The 20,581-nt window shown below is 52.2% G+C and overlaps 1 protein-coding gene across 12 annotated transcripts in view; it reads right to left on the bottom strand.

Annotated features, from left to right (window-relative positions):
• DENND1A (DENN domain containing 1A) overlaps positions 1-20,581 on the bottom strand; it is a 513,599-nt gene that overhangs the window by 12,119 nt on the left and 480,899 nt on the right. For 9 of the 12 annotated variants that reach the window (XM_070518780.1, XM_070518782.1, XM_044778816.2 and 6 more), the window contains 2 exons: positions 14,819-14,875; positions 8,512-8,600 (listed from right to left, as the gene is read on the bottom strand). In XM_070518780.1, coding sequence (XP_070374881.1) covers positions 8,512-8,600; positions 14,819-14,875 — 146 coding nt within the window. The remainder of the gene's footprint in view (positions 1-8,511; positions 8,601-14,818; positions 14,876-20,581) is intronic. The other 3 variants (XM_070518781.1, XM_070518784.1, XM_044778817.2) reach the window with 1 other exon arrangement.

The raw sequence follows: 20,581 nt of genomic DNA, 5'->3' as shown, positions 1-20,581 counted from the left end.
ACTTGCCTGGGTTTTATTACACACAAAGAGCTGTCTGTGAAAAGGCAGGTCGTGGCAAACTTGGCTGCCCAGCGAGGGCTGCCGGAGTCTTGGCGAGAAAGAAAGGCCCGCTGTCCATCACCGTTCAGGCCCCATCATCTCCCATGGCTGCTCCCGCCTCTGCCCACCTCGTCTCGGTGCGGAGTTCCCAAGCAGATGACTTCCCGAACCCTTTCTAATGTTTGGTTTAACGTGTCGCCGGTTAGCGCACGCGTGTGACAGTGGTGACAGGCGCGGCTGTTCCTTTTTAAATACCATGTCAGAGACACGGCGTCAGGAAGCGGGGACGTGCTCTGTGGCTCTCTGCCGTGCCGGGATCGCACGGGCTTATTTTTAATGAGGAAGATCTGCATCTTGAGAGTTTTTTTCATGTGTCACATCGCGTGGACAAATCAGCAGCACGTCACGCTGGCCCAAAATGAAATGCTGACAAATGTAGATATTTCAAATTTAATTGACATTTAAATGTACTTGAGATAGAGAAGGGAAAAAATCAGCAAGGACTTGGTCTCTGGAGGTAACAAGGGGAGCTGCTGATCATTTTCTAAAGGATCATTTCACTCCAGCACAAAGCATCTTTACTCTGTGAATGTCTGGGCCGCGCTGGGGTCCCTTGATTATGAGGCCCCTGTGGGGCTGATGAGCAGGGACAGGCCCCAGGACAAGGCCTGTCCTGCCTGCCTGGTGGATGTCAGTCTGTCCAGTCTTCCCCCATCCCGCACTTCCCAGCCAGACGATCTTGGGAAGGTTATTTCCTCCCCGAACCTCAATTTCTTATCTGCAAAATGGGGATTCTACAGCCCTCCTGATGGTCTTATCACAAAAGTTGAATGAAAATATTTGTAAACGCTTTGCGTAGTGCCTAGTCCATATTCAATTGCTAGCCATAGGCCACATTCACCTGCCAACAAATAGATTTTGGGCATTTTCATACCGTGCAGGGTCTTCCCCAGGTGTTCAAGGACGAATAAGGTGGTCCCTGCCTTCAAAGACCTTCCCAGTCAAGGTCACTGGTCCTGCTGGACACATCCTAGCACACAGAACCATCTGAGAACCTCTGCCTGGGGGGTCCTGCCACAGCTTCCACCCATCACCACGACACAGGCCAACGCTCTAGACACACCGTAGCATGTGCATAGGCTAAAGACATAAAAGAAGGCTCTAAGCACGTCAGAGGGCTCTCTGCAGAAACGAGCTTGGGGCGGGGCCCACAGAGGAAGCTCGGGAACCGCGCCTTTGACCCGGGGTAAGGGCTAGGGTGTTCTCAGGGAGGAAGAACTGGAGACAGATATGGGAACCCGCTGGACACTGGATCTTTGTCCTCACTTGTATGTGACTATCTCCTTAAAGACAATAACGAAGAGAGCGACTGCTGTATCGAGTCATGATCGCCACCGAGAGGAGGACTTCCGGTCAGGTGAACCGGTCCCATGAGGACTAGTGAGTGCGAGACCAGGTCCTCCTCCCCAGTAGGGGACTTGTGCTGCCCGGGGGCAGTGCTGGGGGTGGACCTGGCCCAGGGCTGGTCAGTCCACCTGTCAGAACCTTGGCTGCCTCGTGGTAGAACAAACATGCTAACGACGCCTTGACTGTGAAGCCCATGGAGAGCGGGGAGGCTAACCAGGATGACACACGTGAGCGCAGTGGGCACGCAACGGGCACGCCACGGGCACTGAGGAAACGGGATGCAGCGTCTGGACAGGGAGGGGCCCTGGTGAGAGGGCAAAGGCTTTCAGAGGTCACTGAAATCATACTGTCTTGAGAGTGGGGCACCTTCTCCAAGGGCATCCTAAAGGCCTGGTTTTTCAGTGGGAACTAACATCCGCTATCTTGGCAGCTCCCGGGAAAAGCCCTTCCCTCTGAAGGGAGAAGCGGCTGGAGACCAGGGGACCTATGCTTTCCTGGGCAACTGCGTGTCCCTGGGGCTCCTTGGCAGTTCCTGCTTTTCCAGTCTGGGCTCAGGCTTCAGGTCTGGCTTGGCTTTGTCTCCAGGGCCCAGGACCCACTGTTGGAGAGGAGACGGGGTCTGAGTCAGGCCAGGAGCCTCTTGCCTTGCTAATTGGGTCCATGACCTTCTGCTTGGGTGTTTGGACTCCAGCCACTCAGGGAGTGGGTCCTGGTGGCCTGCCAGGGGGTAGGCCCCAGACAGCTGCCCCCACCCCTGGGCCAGGGCTCAGCTGGCATCTTGGAGACTCACTTCTGGGACTGATGGCAGTTTCTGGCTCTTAGAGGGCCGGGGAGGTGCTGGTAGCTTCACAGTCACATCCTAGTCACACCTGGTACACAGTAGGTCCTCTTTACACACTGTGGTTGTTAACTGACACCCCTCTCCCATCGCCAGGGTGCTGGGCTGTGAGCTTCACCCTGCCTCCAGCGATTCCTTTGTGATTCATTCAGGAATATCCCTGAGCAGAAGCCTGGGCCAGGCTCTGGCCTGGGAATTGAAGCCAAAGCTAAAGGACAGACAGCCCTGCCCTGGAGGAGCGCACAGATTACCGGAGGGTGTGTGCATGTTGTGTGTGTACCTGTGTGTGATGTAAAGCGAAACTGCAACGTGGCAGTTCAGTGCTACCTCAGGGGAAGCTCAAGGGATCGTGGGATGGGAAGGGAGTGCACAGCTTGTGGGGAGGCATCAGGGGAGGGTCAGATGGCTGAGGCTGCAGCAGCTGCCTCAGGAGATGGCAGGAGGGAAGGCTGGCGGGCCCCGCTAACTTAGGATGCTCATGTGGCTCCTGTGGGCAGTTTCCCAAACTGTGTTCCTTAGGATGTTAATAGGAGTGTGTTTAAAAAAAAAAATAGATGGCAAAGAGACATGCCCAGGGTCTCAGGCTGGCAGCTGGTGGGCCAGGATGTTGACTCAGGTCTGTCCATGCCAAAGTCCTGCCCAGCACGAGCCACCGCTCAAGCAGCAGGTTAGTGCCCGCAGCCCCAGGGCAGCCCCAGGTCCGTCTAGGAGGCAGAGGGGCTCTACCCCGTTGTGATCACCGGCCACTGAGGCCGTGCTGAGCCCAGGTCTGGAGGAGACTGGGGGTGGAGCAGCATGTCAGCTTCTGCCAGAGCGTGTGTGCAACTGGCCCAAAGAGATACAATCGCAAAGTGTTCTGAGACCTGGTCTTTGGGCAGAGCTCTCACTAAATGCTTCTGGCAGCTTCTTCTGATCTTGTTTTAATCTTCTGGGGCTTTGGGTGCTGGGGTCAGGCAGTGCGATTCAGATGATCAGACTCTCCAATTCCTAAGCAGCATGGGCGGGCCGTTTTGTGCAGACTGTCCGCCTAGCCAGCACAACCTGTAGAATTTCTCCTGGGCCAGAAGGATTTCTAATGCCGGCCGCACGTTCCTCTGGGTCCCCCAGACCCGTATTCCCAGGGAGTCCGCAGTTCTGGCGGGAGTGTAAAGTGGTACATCTCTTTTAGAAAGTTCTTGAGTAATACACAGTAGAAAGCTGCCTATATGACCAGTTAGGTGTACGGGCTGTGGTGTTAAAGAGACATGTTTGAAACTCAGTTCTGCCACTAACTGGCTGTGTGACCATGGGTAGTGACAACCTCTTGGGGTCTCTGCTACTTCTGTGAAATAGAGCTAATGATACCTCCCTCCCCAGATTCCTCGTGAGGATTGAATGAAACGATGTATGTAAGTGCTTAGCATGCGATTCCTGGTTAATGGTAGTTGTTAATCATTCTATTTCTTATAATGATATAAAATGAGAAAAAGCTTGGAGAACAAGCATGTTCACTCTGGCATTTTTTGTATCAGTGAAAACCTGGAACAATCTACAGATCCAATATGAGGGGTGTGGTTAGGCAGACCATGCACATACATACACACAATGGAATCTTCCATAATCACAAACACCAGGGGTTACAAGGACATGGGGCACGTCTGTATGATGGGACATTGCAAGGAAGCTGCGGCTCTGCAAAATACATAGAGGAAAAAGATGGGAGGGGAACCTGCAGAAATATTAGTGGGTTGGATTCAGAATGAACTTCTCTCTTTTCCCTAACTTCCTGATTGTCTATAAGGCTACTGGGTCATTTTTACAAACAAATAAAATTATTTGAAAAAGGCAGATTTTGCATGGATCTGCCCAGAGAGGTGAGCAGGACAATGGCTTGTGGGCCTGTGGTGGTTGAATCCGGCCCACTCTTACTTAGCACAGTGAAACTTCAAATAAGCAGAATGCTGCCAGTTAGGACTCTCGCGTGACAGGAGGGTGTTGTGTGTCTCACCTGTTGGCAGACTTAGGAGCTCAGGCTCTGCAGCTGGTCGGGACCGGGTACATCTCGGAGCCACGCCGACCACAAGCCCCTTAAGCATGAAGACTTAGAAGGCAGCCCTGCCCTTCTGGATTGGTGTGAAGAGTTAGTAAGGTGGAGGCTGCCTCTATCTTGTTCTACGCTTTCAGCAACCCTGTGAGGGCTACTGCCCCTGGCCCCCACTGCAGCGAATGAATGATGGGCAGCCTGGCAGACAGAAGCACTGGGGACCAGCAGGCCACTCTCTGTCTTTGGCCTGTCTGCACACTGTGTGTGGTTTGGAGGGGTGGGCGGTACTGAGCACAGCACTGCCTTTTAGAGCTTGCTGTCAGCTCTCTTGAAGTGCCAGTTTGATGGGCAATTCCCCTATACCTGGCAAGCCAAAAGGAAAAAAGGTGGGGCCTGGCAGTTGGGCATACTCTGGCTGAAACAACCAGGGTCCACCCTTAACAGGTGGGGAGCTGTGGACCTCACCGTGTACACTGCAGCCGCCACCGTCCTCACCACTCAGAGTAGCTCATAGTCATAATTAGGTTCTTAACAAAAAGCCTGGATGATGCAGAAGAAAGGGTGAGGCCTCTGTCATTAGACAGCTGATCCTACCATTTTCTAGCCCTGAGACCTTGGGCAAGTTACTAACATACCTCTTTGAGCCTCAGTTTCTCTACCTGTTAAATGGGAAAGCTACCACCTACGCTTCACAATCTTAAGGGATGTTCAGTAAATGTTACTTCTCTTTCCTTCCCCAGGTAGAAACACCCAGGCACCAGTGGACACTGCTTCTTTGGCAGGAAGAGGACTGAACAGCTCCTGTACCCAACTCCAGCCTCCAGGGAACCAGAGAGGATGGGTGTGTGCTAGGCAGTCATCTCAGGACGTGGAGCTGTCTCTCTGGGCAGAGCCAGACTAACAACGGACCCCCATGGGCAGCAGAGTGTAATTGAGAAGATGGAATCAAGCAGCATTTGGAGTCCTGGCCCTGCCGCTTTCTAATTGGGTGGCCCTGGAACACCGGTCAGATACATTCTCGGAGCCTGAGTTCTCATTCTGTGGAAGGGGAAACGAATACCAGCCTAAGAGGGCCTAGGACACAAGAGGTGCTCGACTGCACTTGCTGCTAACTGGCCTCCGACCCACAGCCCGCGCTGCCTGAGCCCTCCTAACCCTAACTCTTACCCTAGGGAACCCTCAGGGCATTCCATCGGCCCTGTTCTGAATAATAATGGAAGTAGCTAATAATTCTTGAGGAGAAGCAGTCTCTGAATATTAATTAGCTAATGTCACCCGAAAAACAGAATGTTTTCTCCAGCAATCTTTCTGAAGTGTTCTTCCAATTGCCATCAGATGGCTTTAAGGGGGTAGGACTCGTACCTTTGATTCAGGAAGAAAGTTTGACACCAGAGAAATTTCATTTTGGGAAAACGCAAGTCAACAAAAGAGTCAGCACGGAGACTCTCTTTAAAGGACTCCTTTCTAAAATCCTACAGAGCTGACCCCTGGGAGGTTTTCAAAGATATTTGCTGAATGAATGGATTCATGAATGGACAGATGGACATCAGCTGGAAAGAAAGAAATTGGACTTCAATGGACAGACTGGCCAGAGTGCTGGTGGCCAATGCTACTGGGCCTTGATGGACTCTAGGTGCTGAGCTGCTGCAGGAGGCCGTGGAGACCATCTTATTCTTAGTCAGCTCCACCTTGCTATTCACAAAGTTAATTATTTAATGTGCTATTTGGAAGTTGGGAAGAGTTGGGGCAAGCAGTCAGAAGGATGGAATCCTTTGCTCAACTTCAAAGATCCTTTCTGCAGCCCAAGTCCTCTAAGATTCTGATGCTCTTTGATATTCCCAACGGAGACAACGATCCATGATCCAACAAAATCCAGGCCAGATTAAAGGGCCAGGCGCTGAGTCTGTGTGCCCAACATAGAACCACCTGGAACCAAGGCCCATTAGGATCTCGCTCCTGCCTGCTGGCTTGTCTCCTTGTGTGTCCCAACACCATGCTGACAGATTGGTGGAGCTGGTTTCTTCCCCCCCAGAACAATGTTTGATGAGGAGTCTGTTTTATTAAAATATTTTCCGCTGGATGCTTCCTGTGTTTCAAGAAGTTGGTCTTGCCAGCTGGAGCTGATGACAGTTGAGAAAAACATATCCAAGTGCTGTTGTGACATGGCATTTGGAAGCGCAGGAGCACAATCGGGGCGGGCAGGCAGCATGGGAAGAGATGCAGGAAAACACTCAGGTTGCACCAGAAATGTCACTGGCATTATGGGAGAACAGCCCTCCATTTAAAAAAATGTGAACAGAAACTCCTGGAATGATGTCCTAAAATGTACCTCTGTCTCCTGGTGGGCTAGAGCCACCGTGGTATATGGTCACAGAAAACCTGTCATTTATTTTCTATCACTGCCACTCTGCCCATCTATCAAACTAGCCCCATGCTCCCCATCATTTCAACCCCAAATGTTTCCCAAACAGAAGTCTAAAACAAGGCACATTGCTGAAAAAACAGAAAAGTGATACTGACGCACTTCTGGTAACGACCAGGAGGATGGGCTTACCAGACACTGGCCCTCTGGCACACCCTAGAGAGGCATCCCCTATCCTTGGGCTGGAAAAGCCACAGTGTGAGTAAGCGTGACAGGAAGTCCAACCTCCAAGTGAGAGCTTGGCCACAAAACAAGTAACGCTGTTCTGGAGAGTGTGGAGTGTTGTTGGTCTGAGGTGTTTGTGTGTAATGCACTGATATTCTGGGTTTGCATTTCAGTATCTACAGGCCAGTGACTCTGTATCCCAGGACAGTTTCTAAAAGATTTAGCCCAGTTTTAAAGAGGTGGCTTTAAAGAAAAGTGACGAGTTTCATGCCCCTAAGAAGAAATCTTCAGGGTCTGAGGAACTCTGAAGCCATGCAGCATTTTCTCCACAAGGGGGCAATCAAAGCCCACGCTAGTCACGGCCAGGGAGCAAGCCCTCAGTATTCCCAGTGTCCCATTGCAGAGCAAAAGTTAAACCCACACCCGACTTCAGGAGTCCTCTCTTCCAAATTGTGCATAACCAAGTGTCTCCCAAGACACACATCCGTACCCGCACCCACACACACTCTCCGTTTCCCGGAGCTTTCTGGGCTGGAGGGCTGGTTCTATGACGGCGCGGCAGTCTCAAGCAATACTGTACCATAAACCAGAGAATCCAGGAAAAGCTGAAGTCACAGCCTCGGTGAGGCCACAGCTTGACATTTCGGAATCATTTCTTCCTTTCAGCTCCTTTTCTGGCTAAGACCTGCCATCTTCCCTAACTTCTTTCCCTGAGAACTTTTCTGAGTAGGGCAGACATGAGGAGCTTTCCCCAAGGGTCCCTGGGCACTATTTTTGATTCTCTCAACAACCCTAGATCCTTTCAAGGCATCACAGGACACCAGTGTGTCACTCCTGAGTTGTCTGGGCAGAGACTATGGGCTGTGTGCCCTGCATCCCTCTGGCGGAAGCAGGACTGCCTTCTCCAGGAGGTTCTGGAGTCGAGGCTGTGGGCAGCTGTAAGCCTCCCAACTCAGGCGGCTCAACCTGGTCACTGCACATCCACCCGCCTCATCATTTACCTCATCTATCCAACATCTACCCAGCAAGTGACTCTAAGCTGGGTACTATGCTGGGGACCGGGTATAACACCCAGTGCCTGCCCCAAGGGGCTCCGCGCCCAAGGGGAGGTAGAGAAGCAAAGCCGTAACACAATAAATGCTGTGGCACAGGTGAGCAAAGGTGCTGGTGGGGTCGGGCAGCAGGCAGGCTCAGTCTTGTGCATAAATCTGGGCTCTAGAGACCTTAAGCCCCAGGCCTAGAAAGGTGGCAGCCCTCGTTAAATAGGAAGCCTCCTTGACCAGGTTCCTAACTCTCTCCTGCTGACCCTACATTTTCAGCATAAGGAAAGGCCTGGAACTTCCTGACCCTGTCCAAGTACCCTTCGGGCATCACCACTCAAAACTCAGCTCAGGTGCCCAGCTCCCTGGCCTCTGGGGCCTCCCACTGGTGTGACAACTGCTAATGGAAGCCGACACTGAAGATCAAGCCCTGCTCCCCGACTGACCTCTTTGTGAGACACCTGCTCGGGGCCCCAGGGAAGCTTTTCAAAGGCTGGGCTGCAGCATGGGCTCCAGAAAGCGTCGGCCCCTGCAGGATTCTTGCAGACAGAGGGGAGGGGAGCAAGGGGGTACTCACTGCTCAGGGCTTGGGACAGACGTTCTCCGGCCTTCTACTGTGATGTTGCTCTTCGGTCTCTTAACGACGTGTGGACGGGGAGGGCGCACCTAGAATGGGCACAGGGAAAAATCCCAGAGAAGGAGTGAGTTGGAAAAGCCATACAGGAACATTCTGAAGATTTGGAAAAGCAGCCCCAAAACAAACGTCAAGGGATTGTCACAGTATATGCTCAAAGGCTCTGCTTCTCATGGAAACATCGCCATTGAATGTGCAGTGGCTACATGAACCAGAATGCTGTGGCTCTTCTGCGGAGCTTGGTTTCCTCAGCTGCAAGTGGGAGATGGTTGCCCCTGCCTCCTCACAGGGCAGCCAAGAGGGTTCAATGAGACACTGTCTGCACAGGACCTGGAACAAAGAGGCCCTCATTAACAGTAAGTCCTGCTCACCTTCTTCTGGAACCCAGAAACTGGTTTGGTAGAACAAAAAGGTTTTACTCAGACTTTGTTTTTAGAGTACATGTGCTCGTTTTGTTCTTTTTACAACTGAATGACAAGATACTTATTTTCCTCTCTAAATGGGAGGGGGAAGAGAGCAAATAATAGCATTAGGGAGTGCCAATCAAACCACCTTTCTGCTGCCTAGGGACATCCTGAGCAGGCTCAGCACGAAGGCCGCACCCCCCGCGTGGCCACCGCTCTCACTGCACAGACCTGGCTCGAGGGTCGGCGACGGGTGTGTTTGACGGTGAAGCACACAGTTCCCTAATCCGTAGCTGGCTGCCGCAACAGGGTGGATTTTTTATGATCTGCCACCTCTGAAAGCCAAGACGAGGGCCCATAGAAAAAGACAGCCCTCTCCCACCAGCGCCCATGACTGGAGTTAGGCTAAGAATTTTTAGGTGCCCTTAGAAGGATACTCATTTGATCCAATCAACATTACATGGCTTTAAATTTGGCACCATCATCTCTGAACATTTTCAATGCCAGAGAGGGAGTGGAGAGAGCGAAGCTAAGAAAGTCTATCTGTGAATTTCATTGCCAATAAAAACGACTGAGCATCCCAGTGCAGGGGGCTGATGCTCTCTCTGTAGATGAGGGACCAAGATAGGAAATGCCAGAATTGCTGAGGTTCGCGGACAAGATGGGGAATGAGAGCACCCACCTGCTCCAGTTCCTGCCCACCTCCCCCTGTACCCCCCTCCCCCAGCAATTTGTGGGCGACACAGCACAACGGCTTAGGAACACAGATTACTGAAGTTGGGTGCATAAACTGTAGAGTCCCATCCGGCCCTCAGGTCTCTGCACGTCTGGCCTAACCAAAGCTTCTCCTGTGGAGCGGCCAGTCTGATCTCAGCCTTGTTTGGCAAATCAGAGATGTGGTACAAGCCAGGTGCATTCCACCAAACTTGCTGTCCTCTTCTCTGGGGTTACTGTGAATGTCCGACGAGACGATGTGGGGAAAGGCCTGACACACAGTGGGGGCCCAATAAATGCTCACCTTGCTTCTTTGTGACCTTATCAATAACAAAAGGAAGATGAGGGTGGAGGAGGCTCTGAATCAGAAGATGAGATTTAAGATGCCCTTACCCTGCCTAGCATCCTGCTCAGTGCCTGGTATTATAATGGTTGCTCAGCAAGATTTTTAGAAACAAATGAATGTAGCTGCTTGGAATCTCGGAAGTGCATAATAATGTTGCTATTATTATCATTGTTATCAGAACAGTGCCTGCCACAAAGCAGACAACCAGTCACCATGTGCTGAATAAACGAATGAGTATGTTCCCATCCATTCTAACTCCGAACTGGTTTCGCCAACCACAGTCAGACTCCTCTCACAGCTGGGAAACAGGATTGCCTGGCTGGAATGTCCCCCGAGATTTTCACCACAAAGGCAGAGGTGCAGTGGGGCTCGTCCAGCAGTTCTGCTCTGCCCCAGGGGTTCTGGGGTGGGGGTTTCAGGAAAGGTCAGACATTAAGGCCTGTCAGCCTGTCCTTGCCCACGGCTGCTCCTTGCTACAAGAAAGGCAGGTTAGGAATGTGAACTTGTGGCTGAAATGGGGGGATTAAGTTTGTGGCAACTTCAACGGAACTTGCAACGTGGTGAAACATGGGGAAAAAGAACAACAGAGCTAATTAGACGAGCTGAGCTGTCAGCGCGCTGCTGAATGGCTCAGCGCCAACAAACAAAAGGAACGGGCTGGCAATCAGCAGGATCGATGGAGAAGACTGCTTCATTAGGGATGATAAAACAGACAGAGCAGGGAGGGGGCGGGGGCAGGGAGGAGGGTAAGGCGGGGGAGGGAGAGAAAGCACAACAGACCTGGAGACAGGCACCCGCATGGCTACGGACACACCCAGAGTCACGCACACCTGACTGGTGTGGACAAAGCCAGACACAAAATTATACTCAGCAACAACCATCCAGAGACATGCACAAGGCCTCGAGATGCTGACACACACACTGTCTCACAAACACACACTCACAGAGGCACGCACAGGAGGCAAAGGCCGTGCGTGAATCTCTCTCTCTCTCTCTCTCTCTCACACACACACACACACACACACACACACACACACACGGCCTCAGACGTACTGCCAGAGCCACAACCAGGCACAGACACGCACAGACAAAATGGTTTAATTAAGCCCGAATCACAAGATGATGGAGACAACTGGCCGTCATATTTCAGCGATCACATCCGTCTTTCTGGGGGGTTTAGGAAGGGTGGGGGCTGCGGATAAGGGAAGAAACCACATGCACACACAACAGCCACTGGCCCCACCAGTGGTAGGATCCCAGCAGTGTCAGGGGAGAAAATGCTAAACAGGGATTTTGAGCCCTGTTCAAGGGGGACTTGAGGGGGAAGTTTGGAAACCAGCCAATTCCCCACTGGATTTAAAACCTGAGAAATCTAAGTCGGCAGGGTTAAATGTGTATTGAATACAAAAGCACCAAGTACATTTGATTTTAATGGTGAGGAAGAAATAATAAATACAGAGCTTATAAAGCGCTTCCCGTGCGGCTGACCACAGCCTGCCTCTCCCCTGCCCGCCCCGACCCGCTCCCCCTAGTCCACCAGACACCGGCGAGGCTTTCTTCTGCTCTTTCCTTTTTCTTCTTTTTAAAAAGAAAATCTAAATCCTTTGGTGACATCTGAACTCTAGCCACAGGTGCCAGGCCACAATGCTCCTTCCAGAAAGGCTGAATGGCTAGCTCCCGCGCTCCCGCTACCCTGGGCCAACGGCTGCTCCTCTGCCCAGAACATTTGCAGCTAAGTGACCTGGTAAAGCCCGGTGGGGGTCAGTGGTTCCTGACATGGGAGCTTGTCCGGTCGTCCTCTTCGAGGCCTTTGAGGGGTTCCACACCCCACCTCTCCCAGATTCACCCCTTGTGTGTAGTGGCACCCACCGGAAGTGTTCACACGAGTGCACTTGGAGTGAACAGACCCTGGGGTGCTGGGGACCACAGGGCCCAGAAAACACAAACCTTCTAGCACTCCCAAATTAGTCCCATAGTGACCCTGCTTGGCAGAAGAGGTTTGGGTAAGCAGAAGTGGGGTATATGTGCCCACTTCATGCCATAGACTGTGCCAGGCACTATACACATATGACTTTATCACCCTCATCAGGTGGGTGTTGCTAAAGCCATTTTACAAATGATGAAACTAAGGCTCAGAGAAGGTAAGTGTCTTGCCCAAGGTCCCACAGCTAGGAAGTAGCTAAGCTGTGATTCAAACCTTTTTGCTGTTTGTGCCTCTCTGACTTCCAAGCCCAGGAGAACTGGTTCTGCTAGGCACCTGGCCTCTTCAGTGCGCAGAACCCAAGGGGCGGCTCATGGCCTCCTGCACGAGTGCAGCAGCGGGGCTGCTGCCACTCAGGCTTTTCCAAGGGCAAGGTTTGCCTTCCCAAGTCCTCAGCTGCCAGTGGATGTGCCCTGCCTCCCCCACAGATCCACACAAGCCCCCGCACTGGTGAGACAACATGGAGTCCACGGGAGCCGTCTCTAGTACCTGAGTTTTTGCAAGGGGAGCAATCCTGCCCTGGATCATGTTTTCCCAGAGATTCCCTGCCTGCCTTGGATCCTGGGTGTCTACAGGGAATCCTGGGAGCTGCCCACTGGGTGACTTTGGTTTAAGGAAAGGCTGCTTGGTGAGGAGCAAGGAGAGGCCGTGCCGAGGCAGGCCTGGGCTCAGAGGCCAGCTTGGCCTCTTATCATCTTTGTGGTCTTGGTGGCAAACTGGGGAAATAGCATCTGCCTCCTCCGGACTGTGGACAAATGAGACAATAATAAACAAGTGCCCAGCACAGTCCTCGGCACATAAAAAGTGCTTGATAAGTGTTAATTCTCTTCACTTCTGTATCCCTGCCAGGACCTATTCTGCCCTAGAGATTCTACTCGAAGCCCAGGAGGCTGCTGATTAGTTTTTCTCAACTGAAGGCTCTGCCCCCATACTTTATACTAAGATGGACTCCATGGAAATGGAGATAGAGGGCCAGGGAGCTTGGTAAGCCGGAAAGACCTCGGAGTCTAGAGTCTGGCGACCCCTATCTGCAGCTGAAGGACTTGCGTTAAGTTACTGAACATCAGTCTTCTCATCTGTAAAATGAGTGGAGATGATGCCTAATTCACAGAGTTACTATTAGGGCTCAACTGGGATGATGTGCCTAAGAACGATCTGCTGACTAGAAAAATCCTAGGCAAATGATGGTTATTAAGAAACTGGGTCATTCCTTAGAAGCTGGAAGATTTAAAAACCTGTTAAGAAGAATAAGAACCACTACTGTGTGCCAGGCACTATGCCAGGTGCTCTACAAACATCATCCACGTGCCTTCTACAGCAACCCTCTCTGATGAGGGCAAAGGAGAGAGAGAAGGGAGGCTCAGGGAGCTTCTCGACTTGCCCAAAGACACACAGCTTTGGTGTTAAGCCCAGCTCTGCCTATTCCCCAAATCCATGTTGCTAACGACTGTACTGAACCCTCACTAGATCACTTAAGGTCTGACCCAGAAGGGGCTTCCTGTCCCCCAAAGAAGTTTCTTTTTGCTGTCTGTGCCTTCCTTCCAATGACGGTGAGCAGAAACGTTCCAGCCCCTTGACAGCTGCGCTGATGAGGGTTTGGGCTAATCACGGTTTGACTGGGGTATGGGATGGGTCTGTCACATGTGGCTGGAACTGTAGACTCACAACTGCCACAGACAAAGGCATCCAAACCCCCCAGCCTCCACCCCAGCCCTCTAATTCCCACACAGGGTAGGGAAGGGAAAGAAACAGTGCCAGAGAACTTTCCAACATCCCCACAGAGAGCCGCAACCCAATTGATGCTGGGTGCGCGCACCAAGGATTAACCTCAGACATGGTTCAGGCAGGCCCCTGCACCCCTCGGCCGCCACCCCTTTCACAAGATGGAGTTGGACGGTGCATTGGAGAGGGCAGGAGGGGGTTAGGATATGAATCGCAGCTGGGTGGGAACCTGACCGCTTGTGCTTGGCTGCAGGAGCACAAGCAGGTGGCTGCTCGGAATAAGAGACAGAGAAACTCTTCTCTTGGTAAACAGCCCTCACCAAATGGTCCTGACAAGTTGCCCACTTTAAAGGAAGCTGCTAAAGTTGTTATGCCTCAGCACGGCTAGTCTGAGCTTACAAGGAAAGTGACTTCACTGATGCTGAACATGGGTCCCACACCCAATATTTTCCCACGGTATTTCTCTGTAAAAAACATGGACGGGTCTCTGTTCCTCGTCCACCCTGTTCCCAGGTGTTGGTGGGTTTATCACATCCCGTCCTGCTCTTCCACCCTTCCTTGGCACCTCACTTGGGAAGGTGGCGCTCTGCGTGAAGCCCAGGAGAGGAGGAGCCCCTGTCTCCCTCTGAGCCGGGTCATGTTCTCTGGGCATAGCCTTACCCTCGGGAAGGGACACCAAATGAATTTCCAAACCAAGATCTGGAGGGAACGAGATCTGTGCTGTCTGACTTTTGCTTCCTTTGTGAGAAAGAGGCGGTTAGAGAAGGGCTTTTAAAGCTCGTGGGCCAGAAATACAGCCCAACCTAGGGGATTTGCTCAAATGATGCACACACAGCAAACACACCACACAGCGGCCCTGGTACCTACATTTCTGACCTGCAAGTCGCCAAACTGACTCAGAAAAGGGGAGAGAAGCCCAGAAAATGCAAGTTCGGGTTCATGCCACGCAGACAGGGAAGCTGAAAAAACCGAATTCCCAGTTTTCTTTTGCAAGGCAGCTGAGTTCACACTCCCAAGGTTTAGTCAGGCAGGGAGACGCTCAGGCAGTGTTAGGTGGGGAGGGCGGAACCACCGGCTACTCACGGGCCTGGAGCGCTGTATCTTGGGAGGCGGCAGGCGGGTGGGACGGAGTCTTTCTGGCTGTGTTAAAGTGAAACTTAAGACATCAGTACACACGGAGAAGGTTGGATGCATTTCCACACACAGCTTGAGAGCAAGTGTCTAGTCACTCAAGCCAGAGCCTGAGGGCTGTCCTAGATGCCTCCCTCACCCCCACAGCAACTGTCCCTGGGTCCTGCACATTCCATTTCTGAGGCCCGCCCCACTGCTATTTTTTCGTTCTAGCCTTGCCTCTGGTCTGGATCACTGTCAGCATTTCCCACAGGGCCCCCTGCCTGGATCTCCTCCAGCCATTCCCCACACAGGCCAAGGGGGGGTCTTCTAAAGTGCAATATGACCCTGCCACACCTCAGCTTCGAGACCTCTGCTGCCCCCACTGCCGCCTCCTTGATTACATGTTGGAATGAAAATATTTTGGAAGTTCTGGTTAAATATACTATTAAAATTAATTTCATACGCTTCTTTGTACTTTCTTAATGCAGTTACTAAAACACTTAGAATTCCATATGTCATGCACGTGTGGCTCCCATTACATTTCTCTCGGAGAGTGCTTGGTGGGAGGGATCCGTCAGACGTTAGACCTGCCATACAACCTCTTCTCTGAACCTGACTCCAGCAGGATAGGGGCCGTGTCTCAGGGGTCCCTGGATCCCTGGTACCCAGCACAGGGCTTGTGAGAGTGGCCTGAGGGGAAAGTTGGTCCAGGGACTTGGTAGAGAACCAGGGTCCCTCATGGCACTCTGAGCGCACATCTGGATAGAAATACACTGTGGTTTCCAGATCCTCAGCCATTAGGTGGGAACGTGGGCCAACCTGTGCTTGGTGTCCCTCCTTCAGTTGGAGGCTCTCTGGGAGTTGGGGATGCTACCCAACGAGATGAGCATGGCTGCCCACTGGGCCATGTTTCTTCCCTTTCATGGCTTACTGGAATCGTGTGGGACAAAGGGGAATGGAGACCCCCAGCTCACACTGCATCAGGATGGAAGTAGAAGGATGGTGGGGTGGAAGCCCCCTCCATGGATGCACAAGTTGCTGCCCTGTCAGATGCCCCACTCTCACACATACCCCTCTATTTCCCTTGTGCTTGGCCACTCTACTTCCAGATGACCACCTCCTCCAGCACCACAGCCCTCACTGCTTGTCACCTCTGACCTGGGCTGTTCCATCCCTGCTGGCTGGGGCGGCAGTGTGGTAGAGTGCTCAGGAGGCAGCCTCTAGGGTGAGAGGGGCTTGGACCAAACCCCAAACCCCCTCACTCTCTAGGTTCCCCCGGCCTGATTTAACCATCTGAGCCTCACTTTCCTCAGCCGTATACACAGGAAACGGGGCCACCTGCCTGAGGGAGCTGTTAGGAAGATTCAAGGCGATGTTCGCCTAGATCTTTGCACGGTGCCCCCAGGAGATGTTGGCAACTATCACCATTAGCAGGTTTCCCTGCCTCCACCCTCTTCCATTCCCAGTCCATCTTCCACACTTGTTCCAGAGTAGACTCAAAAAATACATGCCCAATCATGTCACTTGCCAGCTTAAATCATCTCAGTGGAAGGGTGGCATCCCCCAAGGTGCCTTTTGAGAAACACCATCCCGGGAGAGGCACTGTACGAAGGGAAAAAAAGGGGGGTCCCGAGGCAGACAAGCTGTGCAAGGCTGTCCACTGTCTTGCTCCTTTTGGAGGGTCACAATGCTGGGCAGCATGGCAAAGGCTGCCAAGTCTTACAATAAAAAACTTACCCTGGCAGGCAAAAATCCTACTGACTCTTTCTCTCAAAAGTTCTGTTCCTCCAATTTATGTGAGCACAGACTCACTTTCCCCATAACATCTATTAATATACCCCTGGAAAATGTCACCTGTCTGTTTGAAGCCCTCCAGATTCTGGGACCTCCCCACACACCTCTGCAGTCTCATCTCTGGTGCACAGCCGCCCCAGCTTGTTTCCCCAGCCCTGCCTGCCCACTTGCTCTCCCTGGAAGCCTCTCGCATTTTTTGCGCTTTCATGCTGGGCCCTTTGCCTGAAACACCCTCCCATTTCCTTTTCTCTCACTCCTGGTGGCTCTCATTCATCCTTTGCTGCCTGGCTCAAGCACCGCCTCCCCCAGGAGGTCCTCCGTGCCCTTCCCTGAGCAGTGTGGGTTAGGTGCTCGGCCCCTACCTCCCCACCTTGTATTCACAGCACACAGGTTGTCTCCTTTCTCCATTTCTTCTGGGGTCTAGTGTGGTTCCAGGTACATAATAGATGCTCAGCACATGATTTTTGGCTGAAACTTCACAGCATGTGTTGAAACTCAACAAACGTTAGGGTTCCAGATTCTGTAATTAACTGATTTTCCTTCAATTGTCATCAGGAAGTGCTGGTTCTTTTGCAATTGAATTTATAAATGGTAGTAGGAAAGCAGCCTCTTGACCACATCCACCCTGGAAGCTGACAGAGGAAACCATGGGGATTGTAAGATTCCAAGAAAGGGTGATGTGGAACAAAGGTCCTGAGTGAGACAATGAGGGCCCCACAGCATGGACACCAGGTGTATTCCAGCATTGCCCCAGGGCCAGGCACACAGCGGACACACACTCTGCTTCCTGGAGGAGGAGGAGCAGGGCTGCTGGGCCACGGTGGTCGCAGTTTCCCAGGATGCTGGGGTGGGAGGACAGGGATGCAGGCTGGGGAGAGCTGAATTCTCGGGATAATTAGAACAGGCCACGGGGGGTGAGTGGTGGTGTTTGAGCAGGAAGGGGGGTAAAGAGAGAAGCTAGGGAAGGCTCAACCCAACACACCGTTTCTCAGAGCGTGGCCCCAGTGCTCAGGAAGCTGAATCCGAGACTAACTGAACGTGGGGACTACGGCAGTGTGCAGCGGGGCTTGAGGAGCCCGCAGAGCTGGCCAGGACTCAGTGAGAGTCACTTAAGTCACTTCCATGGGCCGGGAGCCTCCCCATCCCCCACACTCCCCAAGAGCAGAGACCTGCTCTCATTCTTGTTGGCACCCCCAGCCCACAGCCACAGGAGTTTGTTCATCTCTTCCCAGGGCCTTAGTGGCAGGGACACTTTTCCTTCTGTCGACAAAGAAAGACTGGAGAGAGGTACAGAGACCCACCCAAGGCCCCCAGGCAGTGATGGGGAGCACTGGGAGCAGACCTCAGGCCTCTGGACTGCTAATCCGGTGCTCTTCCCATTGCTGGAGGAGGAGGAGACAAAACCAGAAAAGCCTTAAAGCAGAAGGAACAGAGAACTGAGTGGTCCCAGGACCTTTGCACAGAAGTCACACTATATGCGATCCTCCATTCCCTGGCTACACTGCCTTAAGTGAGTTCAGAAAGGCTGGGCCTTGGAATCTTTTGCTAAGAAGAGTTCTCTTCCACAATTCATCTGGCACTTCCTGAGCTGGGCCGTGGCAGGAGGGATAGTGGGGCTGGAGGTCTCGATGATCAACACAAGCACCTGCCTTCTTGCAGGCCACGTCCAGCTGGGGAAGCAGGGACCCTCTCACAGAACGGAAGGATTCCTCCCATGTAAACTTATGGAACAACTACGAGGGCCAGGTCTGGGGGATCCAGGAGAACAAGACACGGTCCTTGTCCTGAAGGAATGTACGGTCTAACGGGGTTTGACCTACCTCACAGAAGAATATCTTTCTTAGACTACAAGGAGTATTTGGGCTAAAGCCCCAAGAAGTACACTTTGTGTTAGAAAGACTGGGGCTCATGTCTCGGCTCTGTCATTTTCTAGCTGAGTTCAGTGCTGGCTCTGCCACTTGGGTAAGTTACTTAACCTCAGTCTCAGTTAACTCTTCTGTGAAATGGCAACAACTCCCGAATCACAAGCACTGGTGCGAGGATGCTACAAGAGTGTGATTACAGCTGTGCGAGTCTCTGGTCCGGCAACAGGAAGATGAAATGGGACCATCCAATCCTCTGTCCTCCCGGTAGACCAACAAGTCTTTCTAGAAAAGTCCTGTGGATGTGAGGACCTTGATTTTCCAAGGGAGCGTGCTGTCAGCAAGGCACTGTTGAAGGAGCCTGGATTTTAATAATAATCTCTTCTATTTTTATGCTGCATTTTCCTTTCAAAGCATTTCCACTTCTCTTCTTTCCTTTGAGCCTCATATGCCCTGGTGAGGCAAATTAGAGGAGGATTATTTCCCTCCTATAGAGACAGGACATAGGAGGCCCAGAGAGGTTAAGGGACTAGTATGAAGTCACACAGCTAGTAGCAGGAACTAAAACAAGCAAGTATTCTTAGTCCATTGTGCTATCCTTGTCAACCCAAATTTCCAAAGTCATCTGGGATGGTTTTTCTAATCCTTGTCCCTTCTGAAGTTGGAATCTATTGTTAGAGATCTGTGTCTTAGAGAAACGGCCAGCAAGAGAATGACTTCCTTTCCTTCCTTATTTGAGCATCTCTTTCCAGTGCTTTCCAAAAGAGGCGTGTGATTCATTTGTTCATTCATTTAACAAGAAGTGGAGTATACTCTGTCCAGGCACAGGGGTACATCACTGAACAAGACATGGTCCTGCCTTCACAGGATGCCCACTCTGAGGGAGGGGGTTATAAAGAAGGGGGGCAGAGGAGGACGGAGGTCAAGGGAGGTACAAAGCAGGGGCTCTGCCACGGGATGGGGGTGGAAGGGAACTCAGGTGCATGGTAAAGCGGAACCACAGAGGTCGCACAAGACTAGAATGAGGGCAAATATGAGGAGAGGGCAGGCCAGGACCATGGAAGGGATGGTGGGGGTCACATAACATAGGGCCTTGAATGTCAGGCTAAGAAGTGTGGGTTTTCTCCCGAGCACAGGGGGAGGGATTTAGGATTTAGGCAGACACAGCAGAGGCCCTGGTGTAAAAGATGGATGGGAAGAGGATGGGTGGGTTTCTAAGGACAGACACTTCTCTCCGGCCACAGGGGCCTGCCTGGGCCTCCATGTTGTCAGCTTACCACCTCTGGCCTCGTGACTACTGGGAGATGTGAACATGAGAGGGTAAGCCCAAAAGCGTGATTGGCACGGAGGTCCCAGAGAAGAGAGGAACTCTTTGGCCTCTGTTGGTCTCTGCATGGCCCTTGGCGTTTATAGCTGTCAGCCGTGTGGGCCAGGTGAGTATGCTCATTGGATATGAACCCACATTTATGAGGACAGCATGTGATTTGCAGTTAATTTGTTGATGCAGCAAAACACATTGTTTCCAAAAGGTCAGGAGGGGAAGCTGTGTTGGAATATCAACTTAATTACCTGGGTGGCACGGATGAGCGGGCACCCTACACTGGGCTGCAAGGTGGAAGATGCTCCACTGTGAGGCGCTGACTGGGGCAGAAAACACAATGTGTACGTGGGGGCCGGGGGAGGGGAGGCAGGGAGCTGGTGCAGGGCAGGCAGCTTGCACAATAGGCAGAGCCCAAGCACCTCCTGCCTGCCGTGTTCCGGCACCTAACTAGCTCACTTGCTAGCCTGGGGAACCCTCAAGCCAGGAACGGGCATCATTACCTCATTTCACAGATGAGGGGAGGCAAAGACTTGCCCAGGTCACATAGAGCAGTGGATGGCAAGCCTTCAGAAGAGGGTCCAAGAGCTCATCTCAAGTTAATCTCGGGCTGGGGCAGGGGTCCTGTGAGGTAGATGGGAGGGGGCTGGCTGTTTAGGAACCAACACGTGGATTTACTCAGTCCCCATGGAGGGCACGACTTGACTCTTCGTTCAAGATCCCTTCGAAGTCAGAAGCAGCACTCCCATTTCACTGCTG

Source organism: Equus asinus, chromosome 10 (assembly GCF_041296235.1).
Source record: "Equus asinus isolate D_3611 breed Donkey chromosome 10, EquAss-T2T_v2, whole genome shotgun sequence".
In the NCBI taxonomy this organism is placed as follows: Eukaryota; Metazoa; Chordata; class Mammalia; order Perissodactyla; family Equidae; genus Equus; species Equus asinus.
This window is presented reverse-complemented; position numbering and strand designations above follow the sequence as displayed.